This window comes from Jaculus jaculus, chromosome 19 (genome assembly GCF_020740685.1).
Source record: "Jaculus jaculus isolate mJacJac1 chromosome 19, mJacJac1.mat.Y.cur, whole genome shotgun sequence".
Taxonomy (NCBI): domain Eukaryota; kingdom Metazoa; phylum Chordata; class Mammalia; order Rodentia; family Dipodidae; genus Jaculus; species Jaculus jaculus.
The window spans coordinates 51,832,247-51,853,650 of record NC_059120.1 but is presented as its reverse complement, the minus strand read 5'-3'; the positions used below and the strand labels follow the sequence as shown (position 1 = coordinate 51,853,650).

Sequence of the window (21,404 nt, the reverse complement as noted above, 5' to 3'; positions counted from 1 at the left end):
ATGCAAGTAATTTTTAGAAGCTGAAGTGATAGTCCAACATTAGAGCACTTGTCTGTAAAGCCTAACAACCTGGGTTTGATTTCCCAGTACCCATGTGAAGCCAGATGCACAAAGTGATCCCTTCATCTAGAGTTTATTTGTAGTGGTAAGAGGCCTTAACACACCTAAGCTCTCTGTCTTGTCTCTTACACACACTCAAAATCAAAACATATTTTAGGGCTGAAGAGATGGCTTAGTGGTTACGGTGCTTGCCAGAAAAGCCAAAGGACCCGAGTCCAATTCCCCAGGACCCACATAAGCCAGATGCACAAGGTGGCACATGTGTCTGGAGTTCGTTTACAGTGGCTGGAGGCACTGGCACAACCATTCTCTCTCTCTCTCTACCTCTTTCTCTCTCTCAAATAAATAAATACACATTTAAAAATATATAAAAATATTTTTAAGCCGGGCGTGGTGACACACGCCTTTAATCCCAGCACTCGGGAGGCAGAGGTAGGAGGATCGCCATGAGTTCAAGGCCACCCTGAGACTACAGAGTGAATTCCAGGTCAGCCTGGACCAGAGTGAGACCCTACCTCGAAAAACCAAAAAAAAAAAAAAAAATTTTAAACTACTAGCATTAAAAAAGTCTGTGTATGTATTTGCAAGAAGAGAGAATATGAATGAATGAATGAACACACCAGGGCTTCCAGCCACTGCAGATGAAGCAAATACTCTTAAGTGCTGAGCCATCTCCCCCAGCCCAGAGTGCAATAATTAATTTTAATGATAATGTTATGCACCATTGTCGCTGAGCTATTGGAAACGTGGGTGTGTGGCAGTGCATTGTCCTGGATTTTTTTTTTGTGGTATGTTTTGGATGAGTTTGACATTAAAATCAACAACAAACTGACCTTCCTAATGTGCGCAAGTGTGATCTAATCAGTTAAGACCTGAAGAGAACAAAAATGCTAAGCCTGGGCTGGAGAGACGGCTTAGCAGTTAAGGCTCTTGCCTGTGAAGTCTAAGGACCCATGTTCCACTCTCCAGATCCCACTTGAGCCAGGTGCACAAAGGTGAGGTAAGCGCAAGGCGGCACATGCTCACTAGGGGGCGCAAGTGTCTGGAGTTTGATCACAGAGGCTGAGGCCTTGGTGTACCACTTCTCTCTGTGTCTCTCTCTCTAAAGAATAAAAACAATGCTGAGCCTTTTTTAAAATTTTATTTTATTGGGCTGGAGGGATAGTTTAGCCATTAAGGTGTTTGCCTGCAAAGCCAAAGGACCCAGGTTCTATTCCTCAAGACCCACGTTAGCCAGATGTACAAGAGGGCACATACGTCTGGAGTTCTGCAGTGGCTGGACACATTGGCACACCCATCCTCTCTCTCTCTGTCAAATAAATAAAAAGAAAACATCCTGGAAGTTTTAAAATATATATATATATTTATTTAATTATTATTTATTTGAGAAGGAGGGGAGAAGAAAGAATTGGCATGTCAGGGCCTCTAGCAGCTGCAAGGGAACTCCAGATGCATGTGCCACCTTGTGCATCTGGCTTATGTGGGAGCCTGGATCCTTTGACTTTGCAGGCAGGAGCCTTAACCACTAATCCAGCTCTCCAGCCCAGTTGAACCTTTTATGATGAAGAAAGACAGGCTGCTTCCCACCTGGTTAAGTTTAAGCTGCAACACCAGCTTCTTCCTGCCTTTGGACTCAGACTGAACAGTTGGCTTTTCTGAGTCTCGCTCATGCCAGCCTTCGGACTGGAACTTAACCCTTCATGTCTGGGTGTTCAGGCCTCCCGCGATGCTGCTGGGTTTCCAGCTTGCCACTTGCAGACTTAAAAACTCATCAGTCGGGGGCTGGAGAGATGGCTTAGCGGCTAAGCGCTTGCCTGTGAAGCCTAAGGACCCCGGTTCGAGGCTCGGTTCCCCAGGTCCCACGTTAGCCAGATGCACAAGGGGGCGCATGCATCTGGAGTTCGTTTGCAGAGGCTGGAAGCCCTGGCGCGCCCATTCTGTCTCTCTCCCTCTATCTGTCTTTCTCTCTGTGTCTGTCACTCTCAAATAAATAAATAAAAATTAAAAAAAAAAAAAACTCATCAGTCAGGCTAGAGAAGATGGCTTAGCAGTTAAGGCACTCACCTGCAAAGCCAAAGGACCTCGGTTCGATTCCCCAGGACCCACGTATAAGCCAGATGCACAAGGAGGCACATGCATCTAGAGTTCGTGTGCAGTGGCTGGAGGCCCTGGCACACCCATTCTCTCTCCCTCTCTCTCTCTCAACTAACTAAATAAATAAAATATATTTTTAAAAGTAAAAAAAAAAAAACTTATCAGTCTCTCCAATTATGTGAGCCAATTGATTCCTTATAATTAATCTTTATGTATACACACACACACACACACACACACACACACACACACACACACATTTCTTTCTGTTTCTCTTAGAAAACCCAGACTAGGGACTGGAGAGATGGCTTAGTGGCTAAAGGCACTTGCTTTTAAAGCCTGCAAGCCTTTGTTGGCCCTGGTTTGATTCCCCGGTACCCATGTAAAGCCAGATGCACAAAGTGGCACATGTGTCTGCAGTTCATTTGCAGCTACAGGAGGCCCTGGCATGCCTGTTCATTATCTGTCTCTGTCTCTCTCCCTTTGAAAATAAATAAAAATAAATATTTTAAAAAGAAAACCCTGAGTAACACAGAAATTTATATTATGATTTAAAACTGTATGTATTTGTTTTCACAGTGTTCACAATAGCCTTCCTCTTTTGTCTAATCCAGTCTTAGGAAAAAATCATTTTACCTATAAAGCGAACTGATATGAATTGAGAAGTTTCCTGATACCATGAGTTCTAGAACCGTTCATTTTGCAGGACACAGCTCCAGAAAACTGGCTGTTTTTTTTTTTTAAGGTCAAGATTTCACACCCTGGTTTTTACATTTTTATTATGGTTACTCTGAACTCTGCTGGGTTAAACAGTGACCAAAAAGTCAAGGGAACATCAGACTCAGCGTGAAGCAGGGAAGAATTTGGCAAGTTCAAAGGAGAAACCTGTGGGACCCCAACAACTAGCTGTGAAGCTGAAGGGAGGCTTCGGTGAAAGCTAACGGGGTTCAGCACTTGGGCCCTGGGGTTCAGCGCTTGGGTCCTGGGGTTCAGCGGTGGCGCTCAATCCAGTCACTGTTCACAGCACAGTGCTCTATCATCTGCACCCAGATGTCTTCAGAGCCGGACCCAACCTTAGAAGTCATCCAGCTTGAAGACCCCGAGAGATAGCAGAGACATAGTTGTTTTTTTTGTGTGTGTGTGCCTGTGTGTGTGTGTGTGTTATTTTTATTTATTTGACAGAGAGAGGGAATGGGCGCGCCAGGGCCTCCAGCCACTGCAAATGCACTCCAGACGCATGCGCCCCCTTGTGCAGCTGGCTAACGTGGGTCCTGGGGAATCGAACCTGGGTTCTTTGGCTTTGCAGGCAAGCACATAGCCACTACTAAGTCATCCCTCCACCTTGTGTGTGTTGTTTCTTTTGAGGTAGGGTCTCACCCTAGCCCAGGCTGACCTGGAATTCACTATGTAGTCTCAGGGTGGCCTTGAACTCATGGTGATCCTCCTACCTCTGCCTCTCCAGTGCTGGGATTAAAGGCGTGGGCCACCACGCCCACCCTGCTGACGCAGTTTTTGAGTCCCCGACCCCATATAAAATAGGTAAGGAGAAATCAACATCTTATGCACACTGGTAATAAAATAGAGTGCCGGCTTAACTCTATGATCTCCCAAGTACGAGCAGGCGGGAGCCAACAAGCCACCATAAAACCTGTGGTGGCATTTGTGAGTGAGAAAACAGGGGATGAGAGGGAGGGTATGTGGGGACCGTGTCAGCACAGGACAGCCCCTAGACCACCAGTGTGAACCCCGTGGAGAGCTGACTGAGCCGAGAGTCAGGCTGACCACCCGGGGTTAGGGAGAGCAAGCTCCACGCCCCAGGGCTAGCAGCAGGAACACAGTGTCCTGGAATCGCTCTGACAATCTAATTGGTGGCATTTGCCATTTCTGTGGCATAAACACTCTCATCGCAATGAGTTACAAGTATCAACATGAACTAACTGGCAAGGGCGGTGCACAATCGGCCCTTGCAAATGGGAGCCAGCTGTTTGTGTAGGAAGGGCCAGGGCCCTCTTCCCAGGCTGGGAAGTCAGAAGTGAGCAGAGTGGCCACCTTGGGAACTGAGGCTGAGATCTGGTCTTTCCTTCCCGGGAACTGGAGCCCAGAAGCCAGAGAATGGGACAGCAACAGAGAACGCTTTTCTGTGATTCTCAACACTACGCGAACACAAAAGGAGTCTTAAACAAGGCTAACCAAACAACCTTCCCCAAACTCAGGAACACTTAAGTGCTCCTAAAAATAAGCAAGAGAGCCGGGCGTGGTGGTGCACGCCTTTAATCCCAGCACTCGGGAGGCAGAGGTAGGAGGATTGCTGTGAGTTCGAGGCCACCCTGAGACTCCGTAGTGAATTCTAGGTCAGCCTGGGCTAGAGTGAGACCCTACCTCGAAACACCAGGAACAAGAGAAAGAATTCGACGTAGCTGTTCACAACTTGTAATCCCAGCTCTTGGGAAGTAGAGGCAGGATCAGGAGTTCAAAGTCATCCTCAGCTAAGCTACATGGTGAGTTCAAGGCCAATCTCATAAAACCAAAATAAACAAATAATAATAAAGTTTTAAAAAATAGGAAAGGGGGAGAGAGGGTATGACCATAGGATATTTTTTATAATCATGGAAGATGTTAATAAAAATTGAGAAAAAAATAAATAACAGGAAAGAAAGAAGAAGGAAGAAAAGGAGGGAGGGAGAGAGGAGAGGAATTAATTGTGGTGAAATCCACTATGTTATTACTATTTTTGATAATTTTGGTGTTTCAAGGTAGGCTCTCACTCTGGCTCAGGCTGACCTGGAATTCACTATGTAGTCTCAGGGTGGCCTTGAACTCACCGTGATCCTCCTACCTCTGCCTCCCCAGCATGGGGATTGGAAGGCTGTGCCACCATGCCCGGCTCCACCTTACATTTTAAGGCAGGATCCCTCACTGAACGTAAAGCCACGCTAGTTAGCCAGCAAGCCTCGGAGGCACCCCACCTTCACTGCTCCAGCACTTACGTGAGTGCCAGGGACCCCAGCTTGGGGCTTCATGCTTGTGTGGCAAACCCGACTGACTGAACCACGCCACAGAGCTTTGTAAACACTCGCTCTTCAAATTCCAAACCTTCCTTTTTCTCTGTGCCGTTCCTGGTTGATTTGAGATGGGATGATTGACAATCTGTAGCAGTGTGCCATGTGGCCATGTAGAAAACTGTTGACATGACCAGATGCTCTGTAAACACAAACTACGGAGATAGCTGGGACCCGTACTTGTCTATGAACAGAATTCCAAGGACTCATAGAGGAAGAAAGCTAGAAAGATGACTTTGGTCCAAGACAGACGGCTTAGTGGTTAACGAGCTTGCCTGGGAAGCCTAGGAACCCAGGTTCGGTTCCCCAGAACCCATGTTAGCCAGATAGATGCACATGGTGGCACATGTTTCTGGAGTTTGTTTGCAGTGGCTGGAGGCCCTGGTGCACCCATTCTCTCTCTCTCTAAACAAATAAACTTTTTAAAAAATTAAGGGCTGGAGAGATTGCCTAGTTGTTGAGGTGCTTGCCTGCAAAGCAAAAATGACCCAGGTTCAACTCCCCAGAACCCACATAAGCCAGATGCACAAGATGGTACATGTATCTGGAGTTTGTTTGCAGCAGCTGAAGGTCCTGGCATACCCATTCTCCTTCCCCCTGTTCCCCTTCTCTCTCTCAAGTAAATAAATAAAAATGGCTTTAAAGGGGGGGGGGCTGGAGAGATGGCTTAGTGGTTAAGGTGTTTGCCTGCAAAGCCAAAAGGATCACAGTTCGATTCTCCAGGACCCACATAAGCCAGCTGCACAAGGAGGAGCATGCATCTGGAGTTCATTTGCAGGTCCTGGATGCCCTGGTATGCCCATTCTCTCTCTGTCTCTCCCTCTTCCTCTCTATCAAATAAATAAATAACTTATATTTTAAAACATCAAAAACAAACAAAAGAAGGCTGGGCATGGTGGCGCACACCTTTAATCCCAGCACTCGGGTGGCAGAGGGGGGGAGGATTGCTGTGAGTTCGAGGCCAGCCTGAGACTACATAGTGAATTCCACATCAGTCGGGGCCGGAGTGAGATCCTACCTTGAAAACAAACAACAACAACAACAAAAATAGAAATAAAAGTAGAACAGTTGTGGTTGCTTTCAAATTCCGAGGCTTTTCTAATAATGACAATCTACTAAACATAACCATACATCTAATTTTAAAAATATGGATTTTCTGTTTAAAAACATTTAAGAAGAAAGATTACTTGGGAAAATTGAATTATCTCATGATGTATTATTTGTTATGGACATAAAATGACTACGAGAACGTACACTTTTTTTCTTTTGTTTGCAAGCTGTGTAAAGGTGTGTGAAGATATAGGCTTGCCAATGGAATCCGGAGACAATGACGCACACTGCACCCGGGACTGCTCCCTTTGGCACACAGGCAAATGCACCACCTCTACTCAGGTGCCCCCTGTGCAAATATTGCGACCTTTTCCTCCTCACTTGCTGCGTCTGTCCTCGGGAGGATGGGTAGGTAACACACAAGTGCCTGGACCAAAACCACACTGCAAAACGCAGTTTCATTGTTTCTCCGGCTGAGAGCGTTCCCAGACTCCCTGCCCTTTCCCCTACTTTCCTCCGCAGCTCTGACCGGATAAGATAGGAATCTAACCACGCTCCCCATTGGGCTCAGTGCCTCTTGCCAAGATTTGGAATCAAAGGTCTGGATTTCGCCCTGGGCAATCACAAAAGGCAAGGCCTGGCAAATAAGAGACTAAGGGGCTAACCAGCAACAAAATTAGAAATTCTATTCAATTTCTCTTTGATCGGACACTTCGCGCACATTTATTTTTAATCCTGGCTTTCCTCAACACCCCCACAGGAGTGGAAGGACAGCAAAATCTCAAGGCAAAAGTGTAAAGGGGCTGAAGGGACGGCTTAGCAGTTAAGGCCTTTGCCTGCAAAGCCAGAGGATCCCGGTTTGACTCTCCAGGACCCATGTAAGCCAGATGCACAAGGGGGCGCACGCATCTGGAGTACATTTGCAGTGGCTGGAGGCCCTGGCTTGCCCATTCTCTCTCCCCCACCCTCCCTTCCTGTTTCTCTCTCTCAAATAAATAAATAAATATTAAAAAAAGAAAGAAAGAAAGAAAGTGAAAATGGGGCTGGAGAGATGGCTAAATGGTTAAGGCACTTGCCCACAAAACCAAAAGACCTTGGCTTGATTCTCCAGTAAGCACTTAAAGCCAGATAGATGCCCAAAGTGGTGTGTGCGCCAGAAGTTCGTTTGCAGTGACTGGAGGCCCTTGTTTGCCCATTCTCTCCTTCTCTCTCTCTCTCTCTCTGTCTGATGTTTGTCTATCTCTCTCTCTCCCTGCTTGCAAATAGTTTTTCTTTAAGTGAAAATGTTTATTTTCCTATAAGAAGTACTAAGAGAAACTTAAAACCAAAATTCTGGGAGTCTGAAGAGACAACAAAAGGATTGTGTAGCCTGGCGTGGTGGCGCACACCTTTAATCCCAGCACTCGGGAGGCAGAGGGAGGAGGATCACCATGAGTTCGAGGCCACCCTGAGACTCCATAGTGAATTCCAGGTCAGCCTGGGCTAGAGTGAGACCCTACCTTGAAAAAAAAAAAAAAAGCTGCATGCTTGGAGCTCGGAGGTCCCTTCTGGGAGCACAGCAGCCCCCCTGAAGAGGCCCTCCCCCCACCCACTGTTTCCCGCTTTTATAACCTTGGAAAGGGGCCCTGGGAACCGTACAACTTCCTGAGCTCCTGAGCCTTGATGGTTTCATTAGGGTCCTTGGTCTTAGGGGCATATTTTTCTTCTTCCGCTCACCAAGAAGGAATATTTCCATTCAGAGGAAACCACCACGTGGTTTAACACCCCTGTGTTAGTCAGCTATGTGAAGTCAGTGTCCCTCACCTGTAGTATCTACATCACCCCAATATTTTATTTTATTTTATTTTATTTTTTCTTTCATTTATCTATTTATTTTTGGTTCCTCAAGGTAAGGTCTTGCTCTAGCCCAGGCTGACCTGAAGTTCATTTTGCAGTCTCAGGATGGCCTCGAACTCACGATGATCCCTCCTACCTCTGCCTCCTGAGTGCTGGGATTAAAGGTGTGCCGCACCACCATGCCCGGCTTCCAAAATTTTAATTTAATTCATTCTGGTTTCTAACAAGCTTGACCTTCCAGGTTCACTTTATTTTGTGTGTGTGTGTGTATACTATGTGGTGTGTGGTGTGTGCACATGTGTGTGCAGATATGCGTACCCCACATACATGCTGTGGCGGTCAGGAGATGTCAGATACCCTTCTCTATCTTGCTTCTGCCTTGTCTTCCTGAAACAGCAGTGCTCAGTAAACTTGGAGCATCCAGTTTCTCAGCCCTGTTGACTGCCTAGGGAACCCCAGAGATTCTCTTGTCCCGGCACCCCTTGAGCACTGGCGTTACAGTCATGCCGCGGCCATGCCCAGCCTTTGACCTGGGTGCTGGAACCCAGCTGAGGTCCTTGTGCTTCCGCAAGCACTCCTATCCGCTGAGCCGTGCCCCCAACTCTACTGGCTCACTTTCTTCTTATTATTTTTCTTTTTTTTTAATTAATTAATTAATTTATTTATTTATTTTTTATTTGAGAGCGACAGACACAGAGAGAAAGACAGATAGAAGGAGAGAGAGAATGGGCGCGCCAGGGCCTCCAGCCTCTGCAAACGAACTCCAGACGCGTGCGCCCCCTTGTGCATCTGGCTAACGTGGGACCTGGGGAACCGAGCCTCGAACCGGGGTCCTTAGGCTTCACAGGCAAGCGCTTAACCGCTAAGCCATCTCTCCAGCCCTTATTATTATTTTTCGAGTAGAGTCTCCCTCTAGCCTAGGCTGACCTGGAACTCCTCTGTAGTCCCAGGCTGGCCTTGAACTCACAATGATCCACTTACTTCTGCCTCCCGAGCACTGTGATTAAATAAATCGTATGCCACCGTGCCTGGCTGTGGCTCACTTTTTAACATTTATTTATTTATTTTTTTGTTGTTGTTGTTTTTGGTTTTTCGAGGTAAGATTTCATGCTAGTCCAAGCTGACCTGGAATTCACTATGTAGTCTCAGGGTAGCCTTGAACTCACAGTGATCTACCTACCTCTGCCTCCCCAGTGCTGGGATTAAAGGTGTGTGCCACCACTCCCAGCAACATTTTCATTTTTTAATTTTGTTTATTCATTTAAGTGGGGAGAGGCAGATATAGACAGTGAATGGGTGTACCACGGCCTCCAGCCACTGCAAGCGAACTCCAGATGCGTGCGCCATCTTGTATATCTGGTTTATGTGGGTCCTGGGGAATCAATCCTGGGTCCTTAGGCTTTGTAGGCCAGCACCTTAAAACATTTTGATTTTTTTAATTTTGTTTATTCATTGAGTGAGGTGGGGAGAGAGGCAGATATATAGAGAGAATGGGTGCACCAGAGCCTCCAGCCACTGCAAATGAACTCCAGACGCATGCACCATCTTGTGTATCTGGCTTATGTGGGTCTGGGGGAATTGAGCCTGGGTCCTTAGGCTTTGTAGGCAAGCATCTTAACCACTAAGCCATCTCTCCAGCCCCAGACTCTCATTTTCAACTCAACACATTGACTCCTGACTCCCTGAGAACACAGTAACAATCAGAAAAGGGATGCTCCATTTTCCACTAGCAAATTCAGCAAATGCCTGTCTTTGTCTTCCTTCTTGCGGCTGCTGGAAAGAGGAGCAGTGCCTGCGCTGGGCTGACAGCCAACGTCCCATACGCGACAGTGACCACGCTGCCTCTTTTCTGCCCACAGACTGCTCTCTTGCAGTAACCCCCTCCTCTTTGTGTACAGTTTCCCCTTCCTCCTGAATTGTTCTCTCTTATTGTTCTTGCACAGTTCCACCTTCAAAAGCTCTCTTTTGGACTGGAGAGATGGCTTAGTGGCTAAGGTGCTTGCCTACAAAGCCAAAGGGCCCAGGTTCCATTCCCCAGGACCCATCTAAATCAGATGCACAAGGTGGCACATGTGTCTGGAGTTCGTTTGCAGTAGCTGGAGGCCCTGGTGCACCCATTCTCTCTCTCTCTCTCTCTCTCTCTCTCTTTCTCTCTCTCTCAAATAAATGAATAAATAATAAAATAAATAAAGATGGATGTGGTGGCGCACGCCTTTAATCCCAGCACTTGGGGGGTAGAGATAGGAAGATCGTAGTGAGTTCAAGGCCACCCTGAGACTGCATAGTGAATTCCAGGTCAGCTTGGACTAGAGTGAGACCTTACCTCAAAACAAACAAATAAATAAAATAGAATAAAATAAAAAGTTTTAAAAAAGGAAAAGAGAGCTGGGCCAGGTATGGTAATGCACACCTTTAATCCCAGTACTAGAGAGGCAGAGGTAGGAGGATGGCCGTGAGTTCTAGGCCACCCTGAGAATACAGAGTGAATTCCAGGTCCGCCTGCACTGGAGTGAGACCTACCTCAAACAAATAAACAAACAAACAAAAAACTCTCTTTTTACCATCTCTGTTTTCCTGAGATTGTTACCTAACCGATGGATCTTCCCCCTCTGCGGCCAGTGCTCTGTCTGCTCTCAACACCACACACCCCCATTCTCTCCTGAAGTGATCATTTAGCCTTTTGTTCCCCGGGTTATACTGAATGCTCTCCTACAAAGGTAACCAGTTACTTCCTTATTGCCAAATCCAATGGCTTTAGTTTCCCAGAGCTCTAAACCGAGGGCTGGCTGCTCTCTGTCCTCAGGAGGCTCAGCAATTCCGCGGGCTTCCTCTCCCTCTGATCTCTTCTCCTCACTTTCTGACCTCATAAGTTTTGTTTTTTTTTTTTAATATTTTTGCTTCATTTCTATATTTACTTATTTGAGAGAGAGAGAGAGGCAGAAAAAGAGAGAGAGAGCAAATGGAAATACCAGGGCCTCTAGCCACTGCACCCAAACTCCAGACACATGTGCTACCTTGTGCATCTGGTTTACATGGGTCTTGGGAATCAAATCTGGGTCCTTTGGCTTTGCAGGCCTTAACCACTAAGCAATCTCTCCAGCCCCGGCCTCTGAGTTTTGGTCTCATCCAGGTAGAGCTCTCAACGAGAAGGAGAATGGAAATGACCAGGAAAAAGGCTTTTTACGCAAACACACAGAATTACAAACATACAATGGATGAATCTGATAAAAATGGAAAAACAGAACCATCCGAATAATAAATGTGGGCTGGAGGGTTGCCTCAGTGGTTAAGGCATTTGCCTGCAAAGCCAAAAGGACCCCGATTCGATTCCCCAGGACCCACGTTAGCCAGATGCGCAAGGGGACGCACGCGTCTGGAGTTCGTTTGCAGTGGCTGGAGGCCCCAGGGCGCGCATTCTCTCGCTCTCCCTCTTTCTCTGTCAAATAAATAAATTAAGTTAAATTACCAAAAAAACAAATAATACATGTAATACTTAGTATATATAATGAATTAGGCACTTTGACAAGCACTAGAATTGCAAGAGAGTGATCAACTTGCTTCTCTTCCCTCTTTAAGATGGCTTGTACTAAACAGTTGCTATTAACCAGGCACGGTGCTCAACAGTCTATAAACATTTTGCCAGTTAATTAAAAACACATTTTGTTTGTATTTATTTATTTACTTACTAGAGAGAGAAGGAGAGAATTGGCATGCCAAGGCCTCCAGCCACCACTGCAAATGAACTCTAGACACATGCGCCACCATGTGCATCTAGCTTATGTGGGTTTTGGGGAGCCGAACCTGTGTCCTTAGGCTTTGTAGGCAGGCACCTTAACTGCTAAGCCATGTCTCCAGCCCCCATACCAGTTAATTTTTATCACTAACTTTCTCATTGCTATGACTAAATACCCAGGGCTAGATAAATGGCTTAGTGGTTAATGCACTTGCCTGCAAAGCCAAAGGACCCAGGTTCGATTCTCCAGGACCCACAGAAGCCAGATGCACAAGGTGGCACATGCATCTGGCAATATGTTATCTTTTATACTTCTAGTTAATATGTTTAAAAAAAAAAGAAGCAGTTGGCAGAAGTATCATGTAGAAGTAGATAATGTTGTGCCCAGAAACCATAACTAATAATATATATAATGTTGAAGAGATTGATAGTGGAGAGGAAAACTATGGTCCTTCTGCTTAAATATTTGTCTGAGGGGAAGTGGAGCAAGATTTAGTAGAGTGCAAGGGAAAAAAGGTGCACTGGGGGCTGGAGAGATGGCTTAGCTGTTAAGGCGCTTGCCTGCAAAGCCAAAGGTCTCAGGTTTGATTCCCCAGTACCCCCATGTAAGCCAGATGCACAAAGTGGCACATGTGTCTGAGGTTCGTTTGCACTGAAGGCCCTGATGTGTCCATTCTCTCTGTCTCTTTATCTGCCTCTTTCTCTCGCTCTCCCTCTCTCTCAAAATAAATAAATAAAAATAAAACATTTAAAAAAGAAAAATAGGTAATAAGAAATCCAAGTTGGTGAGTTTGAGGCCACCCTGAGACTACATAGTGAATTCCAGGTCAGCCTGGACTAGTGTGACACCCTACCTCCAAAAAAAAAAAGGTTGGGGGGGGCTGGAGAGATTGCATAGTGGTTAAGGCTTTTGCCTGTGAAGCCTAAGGACCAAAGTTCAATTCCCCAGTACCCATGTAAGCAAGATGCACAAGGTGCCACATGTGTCTGGAACTGGTTTTCAGTTGCTGGAGGCCTTGGTGCACCCATTCTTTCTCTTCTCTACCTGTCCCCCCTTCTCAAAATAAATAAATAAAATGTGATTGGGCTTGTCTGAAAAAAAAAAAAAAGAAAGAAAAAGAAATCCATGTTGGGAAGAGGAAGAGCTTACCAATGGGGAACCACAAAGCAAAAACCAAGAGAGTGGAGAGAAGGCCAAGAGAGGGATGTACATGCATACTTAGGCAAGAAAGTGCCCAGAACAGCATATGTGGAAATCAAGCAGGAAAATGCCCAGCAGAAAAGAAGTCCCCTCCCGCTTCCTAGCCTGCCTGGGAGGGAGGAGAGTTTACCACCAAAGCAAAGAGTCACACACCCAGATAATGAAAACGGGCTGGGCATGGTAGTGCTCACTTTTAGTGCCAGCATTTGGGAGGCAGAGGTAGGAGAATCGCCATGAGTTCAAGGCCACCCTGAGACTACATAGTGAATTCCAGTTCAACCTGGGCTAGAGTGAGACCCTACCTCAAAAAACCAAAAGAGAGAGAGAGAGAGAATAAAAACAGGGAGCAAGAGAGTTTTACACTCCATTACATCAATCAAACATCCAACTGGGTCAGGCACGGGTTCTAGTTCCAGGGCAGGCAAGGGGGTATCTTCTCGGACCTCCGTTCCTGGCTGACTGACTATAAAAATGCTACTTTGCTTCCTGGTCTTCTTTCAACAATAGGGGTTTGATACACATCTTTAATCCCAGCACTCGGGAGGCAGGGGCAGGAGGATCTCTGAGAGTTCAAGGCCACCCTGAGACTACATAGTAAATTACAGGTCAGCCTGGGCTAGAGCGAGACCCTACCTCAAAAAACAAAAATCAAAAACAAACATACAAAAAACAAAAATAGGGGTTTGAGAAATGACGGAGAACAGAAATACTCTGAAACATCAATAAGGAGCACACGTGCTTTATTCCGAGTCCTGAAGCTCTTTGGGCACGGGTGGCCACGGCGTGGGAGCCGAGGGGAGGAGAAGGTCAAAGCCGCCGTGTAAAAGGACTCCTTTGAAGAACTGCAGGAATTGTAGCTGATTCATCTGTTGGAACTCCAAGCTCCCAGATGAGAAACAATAGGCAATTCAGAGAAGTCACAGGAAATGAAGGATTTTATTTTGTTTTATTTTATTTATTTGAGAGAGAGAGAAAGCAGAAAAAGAGAGAGAATGGGCATGTCAGGGACTCCAGCCACTGCAAATGAACTCCGGATACATGTGCTACCTTGTGGATATGGCTTACATGGGTACTGGGGTAGTGAACCAGAGAGGCTTTGTAGGCAAGCAGCTAAGCTATCTCTCCAGCTCCAGTGAAGAATATGTGTGTGTGTGTATATACACACATGTATATGTATATGTATATGTATATGTATATGTATATGTATATGTATGTGTATGTGTATGTGTATGTGTATGTGTATGTGTATGTGTATGTATGTATGTGTATATATATATATATATATATATATATATATATATATATATATCCCATTTTCTCTCTCTCTCTCTCTCTCTCTCAAGAACTTTAACATTGAATATTAGTAGTTGGATCATGTCCCTATCCCTTTATCCTTTTTGGTCTCCTCTCCCCCCCACCATCTCCTGAGGATCTTCCTCTTTCAAGGTGGCAAATCCTTTTTAAAAAATATTTTATTTAGCCTGGCGTGGTGGCGCACGTCTTTAATCCCAGCATTCAGGAGGCAGAGGTAGGAGAATCGCCATGTGTTCAAGGCCACCCTGAGACTACAGAGTTAATTCCAGGTCAGCCTGGACCAAAGTGAGACGCTACCTCGTAAAACCAAAAAAAAAAAAATATATATATATATATATACATATATATATATGTATATATATATATATTTTTTTAATTTATTTGCAAGCAGGGAGAGATACAGAGATGACAGAGAAGAGAGAGAGAGAAAGGGAGAGAATGAGTTGAGCCAGGGCCTCCAGCTGCTGCAAACCAAATCCAGACACACGTGCCTCTTTGTGCAGCTGGCTTTACGTGGGCATGGGGGAGTCAAAGTCGTTAGGCTTTGCGGGCAAGCACCGTGGCCACAGAGCCGTCTCTCCAGCCCTCAAGGTGGAGCATCGTTGACCGTGGGCTCTTCTGGCGGCGGGTGGGAGTCAGCACCCCGTCGAGGGGCTGTCGGAGCTCATCAAGCTTCGGCGCTGCTCTGATCATCACTGTCCACGAGGTGGGTGCACGGCTCTACAGTTTCCAAGTGGGGCGCAGCACGCCACAAAGGACACTGTCGTCGGAATTGAGATGGGATGCAACCCTGTCTTTTATTTTTTTTTGTGGTACGGTCTCACTTGAGCCCAGGCTGACCTGGCGCTCACTCTGTAGGCCCAGGCTGGCTTCAAACTCATGGTGATCGTCCTACCTCAGCCTCCCAAGTGCTGGGATTAAAGGCGTGCACCACCATGTCTGCTCCCATGTCTTTTTTTTAAAAAAAAAAAAAGAGAGAGAGAATTGGGCTGGAGAGATGGTTTAGCAGTTAAGCGCTTGCCTGTGACGCCTAAGGACCCGGGTTCGAGGCTCAGTTCCCCAGGACCCACGTTAGCCAGATGCACAAGGGGGCGCGTGTGTCTGGAGTTCATTTGCAGTGGCTGGAAGCCCTGGCGCGCCCATTCTTTCTCTCTCTGCCTCTTTCTCTCTCTCTGTCTGTTGCTCTCAAATAAATAAATAAAATAAACAAAAAATTTTTTTTAAAAAAAAGAGAATTTACTAGCCGGGCATGGTGGCATACACCTACAATTCTAGCATTCAGAAGGCTGAGGCAGGAAGATGGATGGTGAGTTCAAGTCCAGCCTGGGCTATATAAGGTCCTTTCTGAAAAAAACAAACAGAAGCGAAAACAAAAACTTGACTATTTGGTTTTGAAAGATTCCTCCTACAATGTACAATAATGATTAATAGCCAATGCTACAGAGAGAATCAGGAACCGGCAGGCACTCGGATGAGGAGCCGGGGTTCCGGGGATGCCCGTTGGGGAGTCAACCTTTGGCTGTGTTGCAAGGAACATGAAACCCCCCCTGGCCTTCCGTGGAATGGGAAGAAATAAAGCTTCCTGGGAGCCTGACTACAGAGGATCGGAGCCAGCCCGCCCCGCACCCGCCCAGGAGCCGGGCAGCGACGCACATGCACATGCGAGAAGCTGGTGTTTTTCTTTGCCTCGCTCATGTTCCGAGACCTTTGGCCCAGTTTTAGCAGCAGGCTGGCTGAGCTCCGCAGGCCGAGGCGGGGCTCGGGAAGGCAGAGCCGCCCGCCCGGGGCTTTATAAAGCCCTGCCCACGCTGCTGGGCATCTCTCTGCAGGGGCTGTGGACTGCTGCTTGGCTTTTTGCTCCTCCAGAAATGCAGCGACTTTTGGCTCCCGTGAGGCGGGTCCTTCAAGTGAGCCGGGTGATGCAGGAAGCTTCTCTCACTCCTGCTCACCTGCTCCCAGCAGCCCAGCAGAGGTGAGTGACCTCGTTCCAAGGATCTGTCTAGGTCACTCTTAGGGGGTGTGGGGAGAATCATCAGGGGACCCCAAGGGGCCTGCCTGGGGAAACTCACTAGAGTCTTGGTCAGAAGTTGCCAAGGCTTATGCTTAGCCCCAAACAAGCAAGTGAACTTCCCTGGGGCTCATTTCTAAGCAGACAGAGCCTGTCGACTGGGGGGCTGGGGGTGCCTGAGCCTTGGCTTGGGGCAACAGCATCCTCTCCCTGGGCCAGCTGCCAGCCGGATCTGCCAGGTCTGCAGCTCCGGGGTTATAGCACTGAGCCTAAATGGACGAAAGAGAAGAAGCTAGGCTGCTCTGGGCTCCGATGTGATGGAAGGAAATATAGAAATAAAGTGCGCGCATATGGATGCATGAACCTGCCTTGTGCAAGAACAGCACGCACGCGCCTCTTCCTTGTAAACACCCGGCAGTCTGATGTACGCCTGCGGTCGCCCAGCGTTGATGGGACACAGCTGTAGGAGATGCCTTGGGCTTCCAGCTACTCGTGTGTTATTTTCTCATCAACAGCCGAGCCACTGTGCCTCGGGACTAGCCCTGTCTTCTTTCCTTTTATAGTTTGAACTCATGAAAATTGAGCACTTAGGAAACTTTTTTTGAAAAATATGTATTTGAGAGAGAGAGAGAATGGGCATGCCAGGACCCCCAGACTCTGCAAACGAACTCCAGATGTGTGCGCCCCCTTGTGCATCTGGCTTATGTGGGTCCTGGAGGGTTGAACTGGGATCCTTTGGCTTTGTAGGCAAACGCTTTAACTGTTAAGCCGTCTCCCCAGCCAGGAAACGTTTTTACTCCTGTGATCGCCCTGGCCTGTTTTCTGGGAGCACAGAGTTGCAGCGTGTTCATTAATCTTTTTTATTTGCTCATGACTACCCTCCCTCCCCCTGCAAAACCACTGCATACAGAACAAATGGGCCAGCTCAGAACCTGACTTGTTTCTGTTCTCATGAGAAGGGGTGAGCCCGGTGTGGGGGGCTCACCCAGCACTCTGAAAACTGAGGTGGGGGGGATGTAAGTTCAAGGCCAGCCAGGAGCTACAGAGCAAGTACCAGGCCAGCCTCGGCTAGAGTGAGACCCTGCCTCCAAAAGAAAAACAGAGAGGGCTGCAGAGATGGCTTAGCCGCTAAGCTGCTTACCCGCAAAGCCTAAGGACCCAGGTTTGACTCTCCAGATCCCACATTAGCCAGACGCGCAAAGGTGAGGCAAGCGCATCAAGGTCACATGTGTCCCCTAGGTGGCGCAAGCGTCTGGAATTCCATTTCAGTGGCTGAGGCCCTGGCAAGCCAATTCTCTCTCTCTCTCTCTAAAAATAAAAAATATAGAGAGAGAGAAAGGGTGGGCATGGGTTTGCTTGTTTCAGTAAGCAGCAGTTGACCACTAACCAAGAAGCAAACCCCAGTCCTTGCCAACACTATGACTTTGACATCTTTGGTTCAAGTGCTGGAATCCCCATTCTGGGGTCCTCACTGTGAGTCCCAGGGTCCACAGCCTAACAATGTTCTTCACCAGTCACCCTCTCTCTAGAAGTCTACCATCTGTAGTCCAACCCCCATCAGCTTCAAATACCCCCCCCCAACCCAGTGAGAACTGTCCCTACCAATATCTGCTTCCTGTCTCTGAAATTCGGGATCTCGGATCCTCCCGTGGTCCTCACCACGCTACGTGCACGCCTTCGAAGGGTCCCCAGCCTCTTCCATCAACCCTGCTGTGGCCGCTGCTCTTTCCTCCTCCCACAGTCCTTCGTTAGAGAAACTCCCCCACGCGTGATCTCAAGTACAGCCCCATCCATGAAACCCTCATAACCGCCCCCGCCTAAGCCCTCATGGAAATGGTTGCTTCCTTTAAGAAGGGATGATGGGGCTGGAGAGATCGCTCAGTGGTTAAGGCGCATGCCTGCAAAGCCTAAGGACCAGGTTTAGTTCCCCAGGACCCACGTAAAGCCGGAGGCACGAGATGGCGCATGCTTCTGGAGTTTGTTTGCAGTGGCTAGAGGCCCTGGTTTTCCCAAGCTCTTTCTCTCTTTCTCTCTCTCTCTCTCTCTCTCTCTCTCTCTCTCTCTCTCTCTCTCTCTCGCATAAACAAATGAACAAAATAGTTTTAAAAGAGAGATTTGCCGATAGGCCTTTTATGGTCCTCATCACCCGGCCTTTGATTATGTACTGCTGGCCTTCCTCATCCTGGCTCAGGGTGTTCTCAAGAGCCTTGCCCCCTTTTATGTGACCTCTTTACACGCACCCCGCCCCCCGCCAGCTTTGCATGGTGCTTAGTGTGCAAGCGTTAACTCTGAACCAAAAAGAAAGGGGATGGAGTGAGGAAATAAAAATCTCCATGCTGGGGTTGGAGGGACAGATAGCGGTTAAGGCGCTTGCCTACAAAGCCAAAGTTCAATTCCCCAGAACCTGTGTGAAGCCAGATGCACAAGGTGCTGCTTCTGTCTGGAGTTCACTTGCAAGGGGCTAGAGACCCTAGTGTGCCCATTCTCTCTATTTCTCCGCCTCTCTCCCTCTCTCTCAAATAAATGAATAAAATTTTGCTCTGGCAACACCAGAGCAAGCTGATTTTAAGTTAAATAAACTGCTCATTCCTTGAAGAAAAGGCAAGAGGAGATGGGGACTCTGGGGTGCTTCTGGAAGCCTGTGTGTATCACCTGTCTGGAAATGATGCTACCAAGACAGTAACAAAAGTTACCAAGAGACGTGGTTCTTGGGACCTCCCCTGAACCTTGGGTTTCTACCTGAGGCGAGAGAAAGGGAATCAGCCTGAGGGGGGCAGGAGGAGAAGGAACCCGAGGGAAAGCGCTCAAAGCTGGAAGCTCTGAGCACTGGCTAACCATTAGCTCTGGGCCTCGGGGAAGCATCTGCACCAATATTTGCGAGTACAAACTCCAGCTATTTGGAGGGCATCAAATAAAGAGGAGGTAACTTCCCCAGCCTCGGTCACCAGAGGCTGATTGACAAGAATCATGTTGTCCCCCTGTCTTGTGGTCACAGGACCCACTTTTATCTCACACGTGTCCTTAAAGGTGACCTTCCTCATGAGAGAATTGGGGCCCCACAGAGGAGCAGAATCCAGAAGAGGGTGGGTGGAAGCGTTCAGTGTGAGCCACGGCTTCTGTGGCATAGAGGTGACTTTAAAATATTTTTTTGTTGATTTTTAAAAATTTATTTATTTGAGAATGACAGAGAGAGAGAGAGAAAGAGGCAGATAGAGAAAGCGAGAATGGGTGCGCCAGGACCTCCAGCCACTGCAAACGAACTCTAGACATGTGCACCCCCTTGTGCATCTGGCTAATGTGGGTCCTGGGGAGTAGAGCCTCCAACAAGGTCCTTAGGCTTCACAGGCAAGCTCTTAACCACTAAGCCATCTTTCCAGCCCTAGAGGTGACTTTATATGCCAGGCACCCAAAGCAGTGGAAGTACAGAGTATTTCTTTTTCTTTTATCATTTTATTTATTTATTTATTAGATACAGAGGGACAGAGGGAGAGAGAATGGGCATGCCAGGGCCTCTAGCCACTGCAAACAAACTCCAGATGTATGTGCCACAATGTGCATCTGGTTAATGTGGGACCTGGAGAATTGAACCCGGGTCCTCAGGCTTTGTAGGCAAGTGCCTTAACCACTAAGCCATCTCTCCAGCCCAGAATATTTCTTTTTTTAAAAAAAAATTGGAGCCGGGCATAGTGGCATATGCCTTTAATCCCAACACTCAGGAGGCAGAGATAGGAGGATCACCGTGAGTTCAAGGCCACCATGAGATTGCATAGTGAATTCTACGTCAGCTTGAGCTAGAGTGAGACTACTTATTTCAGAGAGAGAGAAAGGAAGGAAGGAAGGAAGAAAGGGAGAGAGAATGGGTGTGCCAGGTCCTCTAGCCAATGCAATCAAACTCCAGACTCATGCCCCACCTTGTGCATCTGGCATATGTGAGTCCTGGGGAATCAAACCTGGCTCCTTTGGCTTTGCAGGAAAGCTCCTTAACCACTAAGCCATCTCTCCAGCCCAGGGCAGAATATTTCTAACATGTGAAGAACTGCACTTATCTGAGCACATCTCCCCAGTCTACACAATGAAGGAAGTCATTAAAGTGACCCAAGTTCCTACACTTCCCCCAGCAGGAGGGAGGTGCCATACAGAAGGGGGACATAGTGAACTCTGTGCTTGAGCTGAGAGGGCAAATTCCAGGTTTTCACCAAAGGTTTTGGGAGCCGGATCTGAGGAGAAGTGGACAGAGCCCGTTAAACAAAGAGGAGCCCTCTACCTTCCTTCCCACGTCCTGTCTGCCCCATTCAGCATCGCGCTTTCCTTCCTCAGCGTCTACTGCCTTGGAGCTGTAGAAACGTCAGCCTCTTCGTGGGCACAAAGCAGGTCCCCGCCCCCCCCCCTCTCTCTCTCTCTTCTTCCCCCTGTTGTTTATAGCACTGCCTTGGGCATGCTCAATGAATACTGAAAGTTCCAATCAGAAAACAGACAGAATGGAGTCCAGCAGAAAACTTCCTTTAAAAGTAGGAACACTGGGGCTGGAGGGATGGCTTAGCGTTTAAGGCATTTGCTTGCAAGGCCAAAGGACCCAGGTTCAATTCCCCAGGACCCACGTTAGCCAGATGCACAAGGGGGCGCACGCGTCTGGAGTTCGTTTGCAGTGGCTGGAGGCCCTGGCGCGCCCATTCTCTCTCTCTCTCTCTCTCTCTCCTTCTAAGTCAAATAAATAAATAAAAATATTTTTTTAAAAAAAGTAGGAACATTGGGCTCGAGAGATGGCTTGGTGGTTAAGGCATTTATCTGCAAAGCCAAAAGATTCCGGTTCAATTTTCCAGGACCCTCGTAAGCCAGATGCGGAAGGGGGTGCAGGTTTCTGGAGTTCGTTTGCAGTGGCTGGAGGCCCTTGCTTGATCATTCTCTGTCTCTCTTTCTCCCACTCCCCCTGTCTCTGTCTGTCTCTTTCTCTCTCTCTCCCTCTCCCTCTTTCTCTCTCAAATAAATAAATAAAATATTTTTTTTAAGTAGGAACATTTATTGGGCATGGTGGCACATGCCTTTCATCCC

The 21,404-nt window shown here is 47.5% G+C and overlaps 1 protein-coding gene across 1 annotated transcript in view; it reads left to right on the top strand.

The window, feature by feature from the left end:
* The first annotated feature begins 16,099 nt into the window (after positions 1–16,099).
* Hmgcs2 (3-hydroxy-3-methylglutaryl-CoA synthase 2) overlaps positions 16,100–21,404 on the top strand; it is a 35,250-nt gene continuing 29,945 nt past the window's right edge. The window contains exon 1 of the mRNA XM_045138393.1: positions 16,100–16,319. Within this exon, the coding sequence (XP_044994328.1) occupies positions 16,216–16,319 (104 nt within the window). The 5' untranslated portion in view covers positions 16,100–16,215. The remainder of the gene's footprint in view (positions 16,320–21,404) is intronic.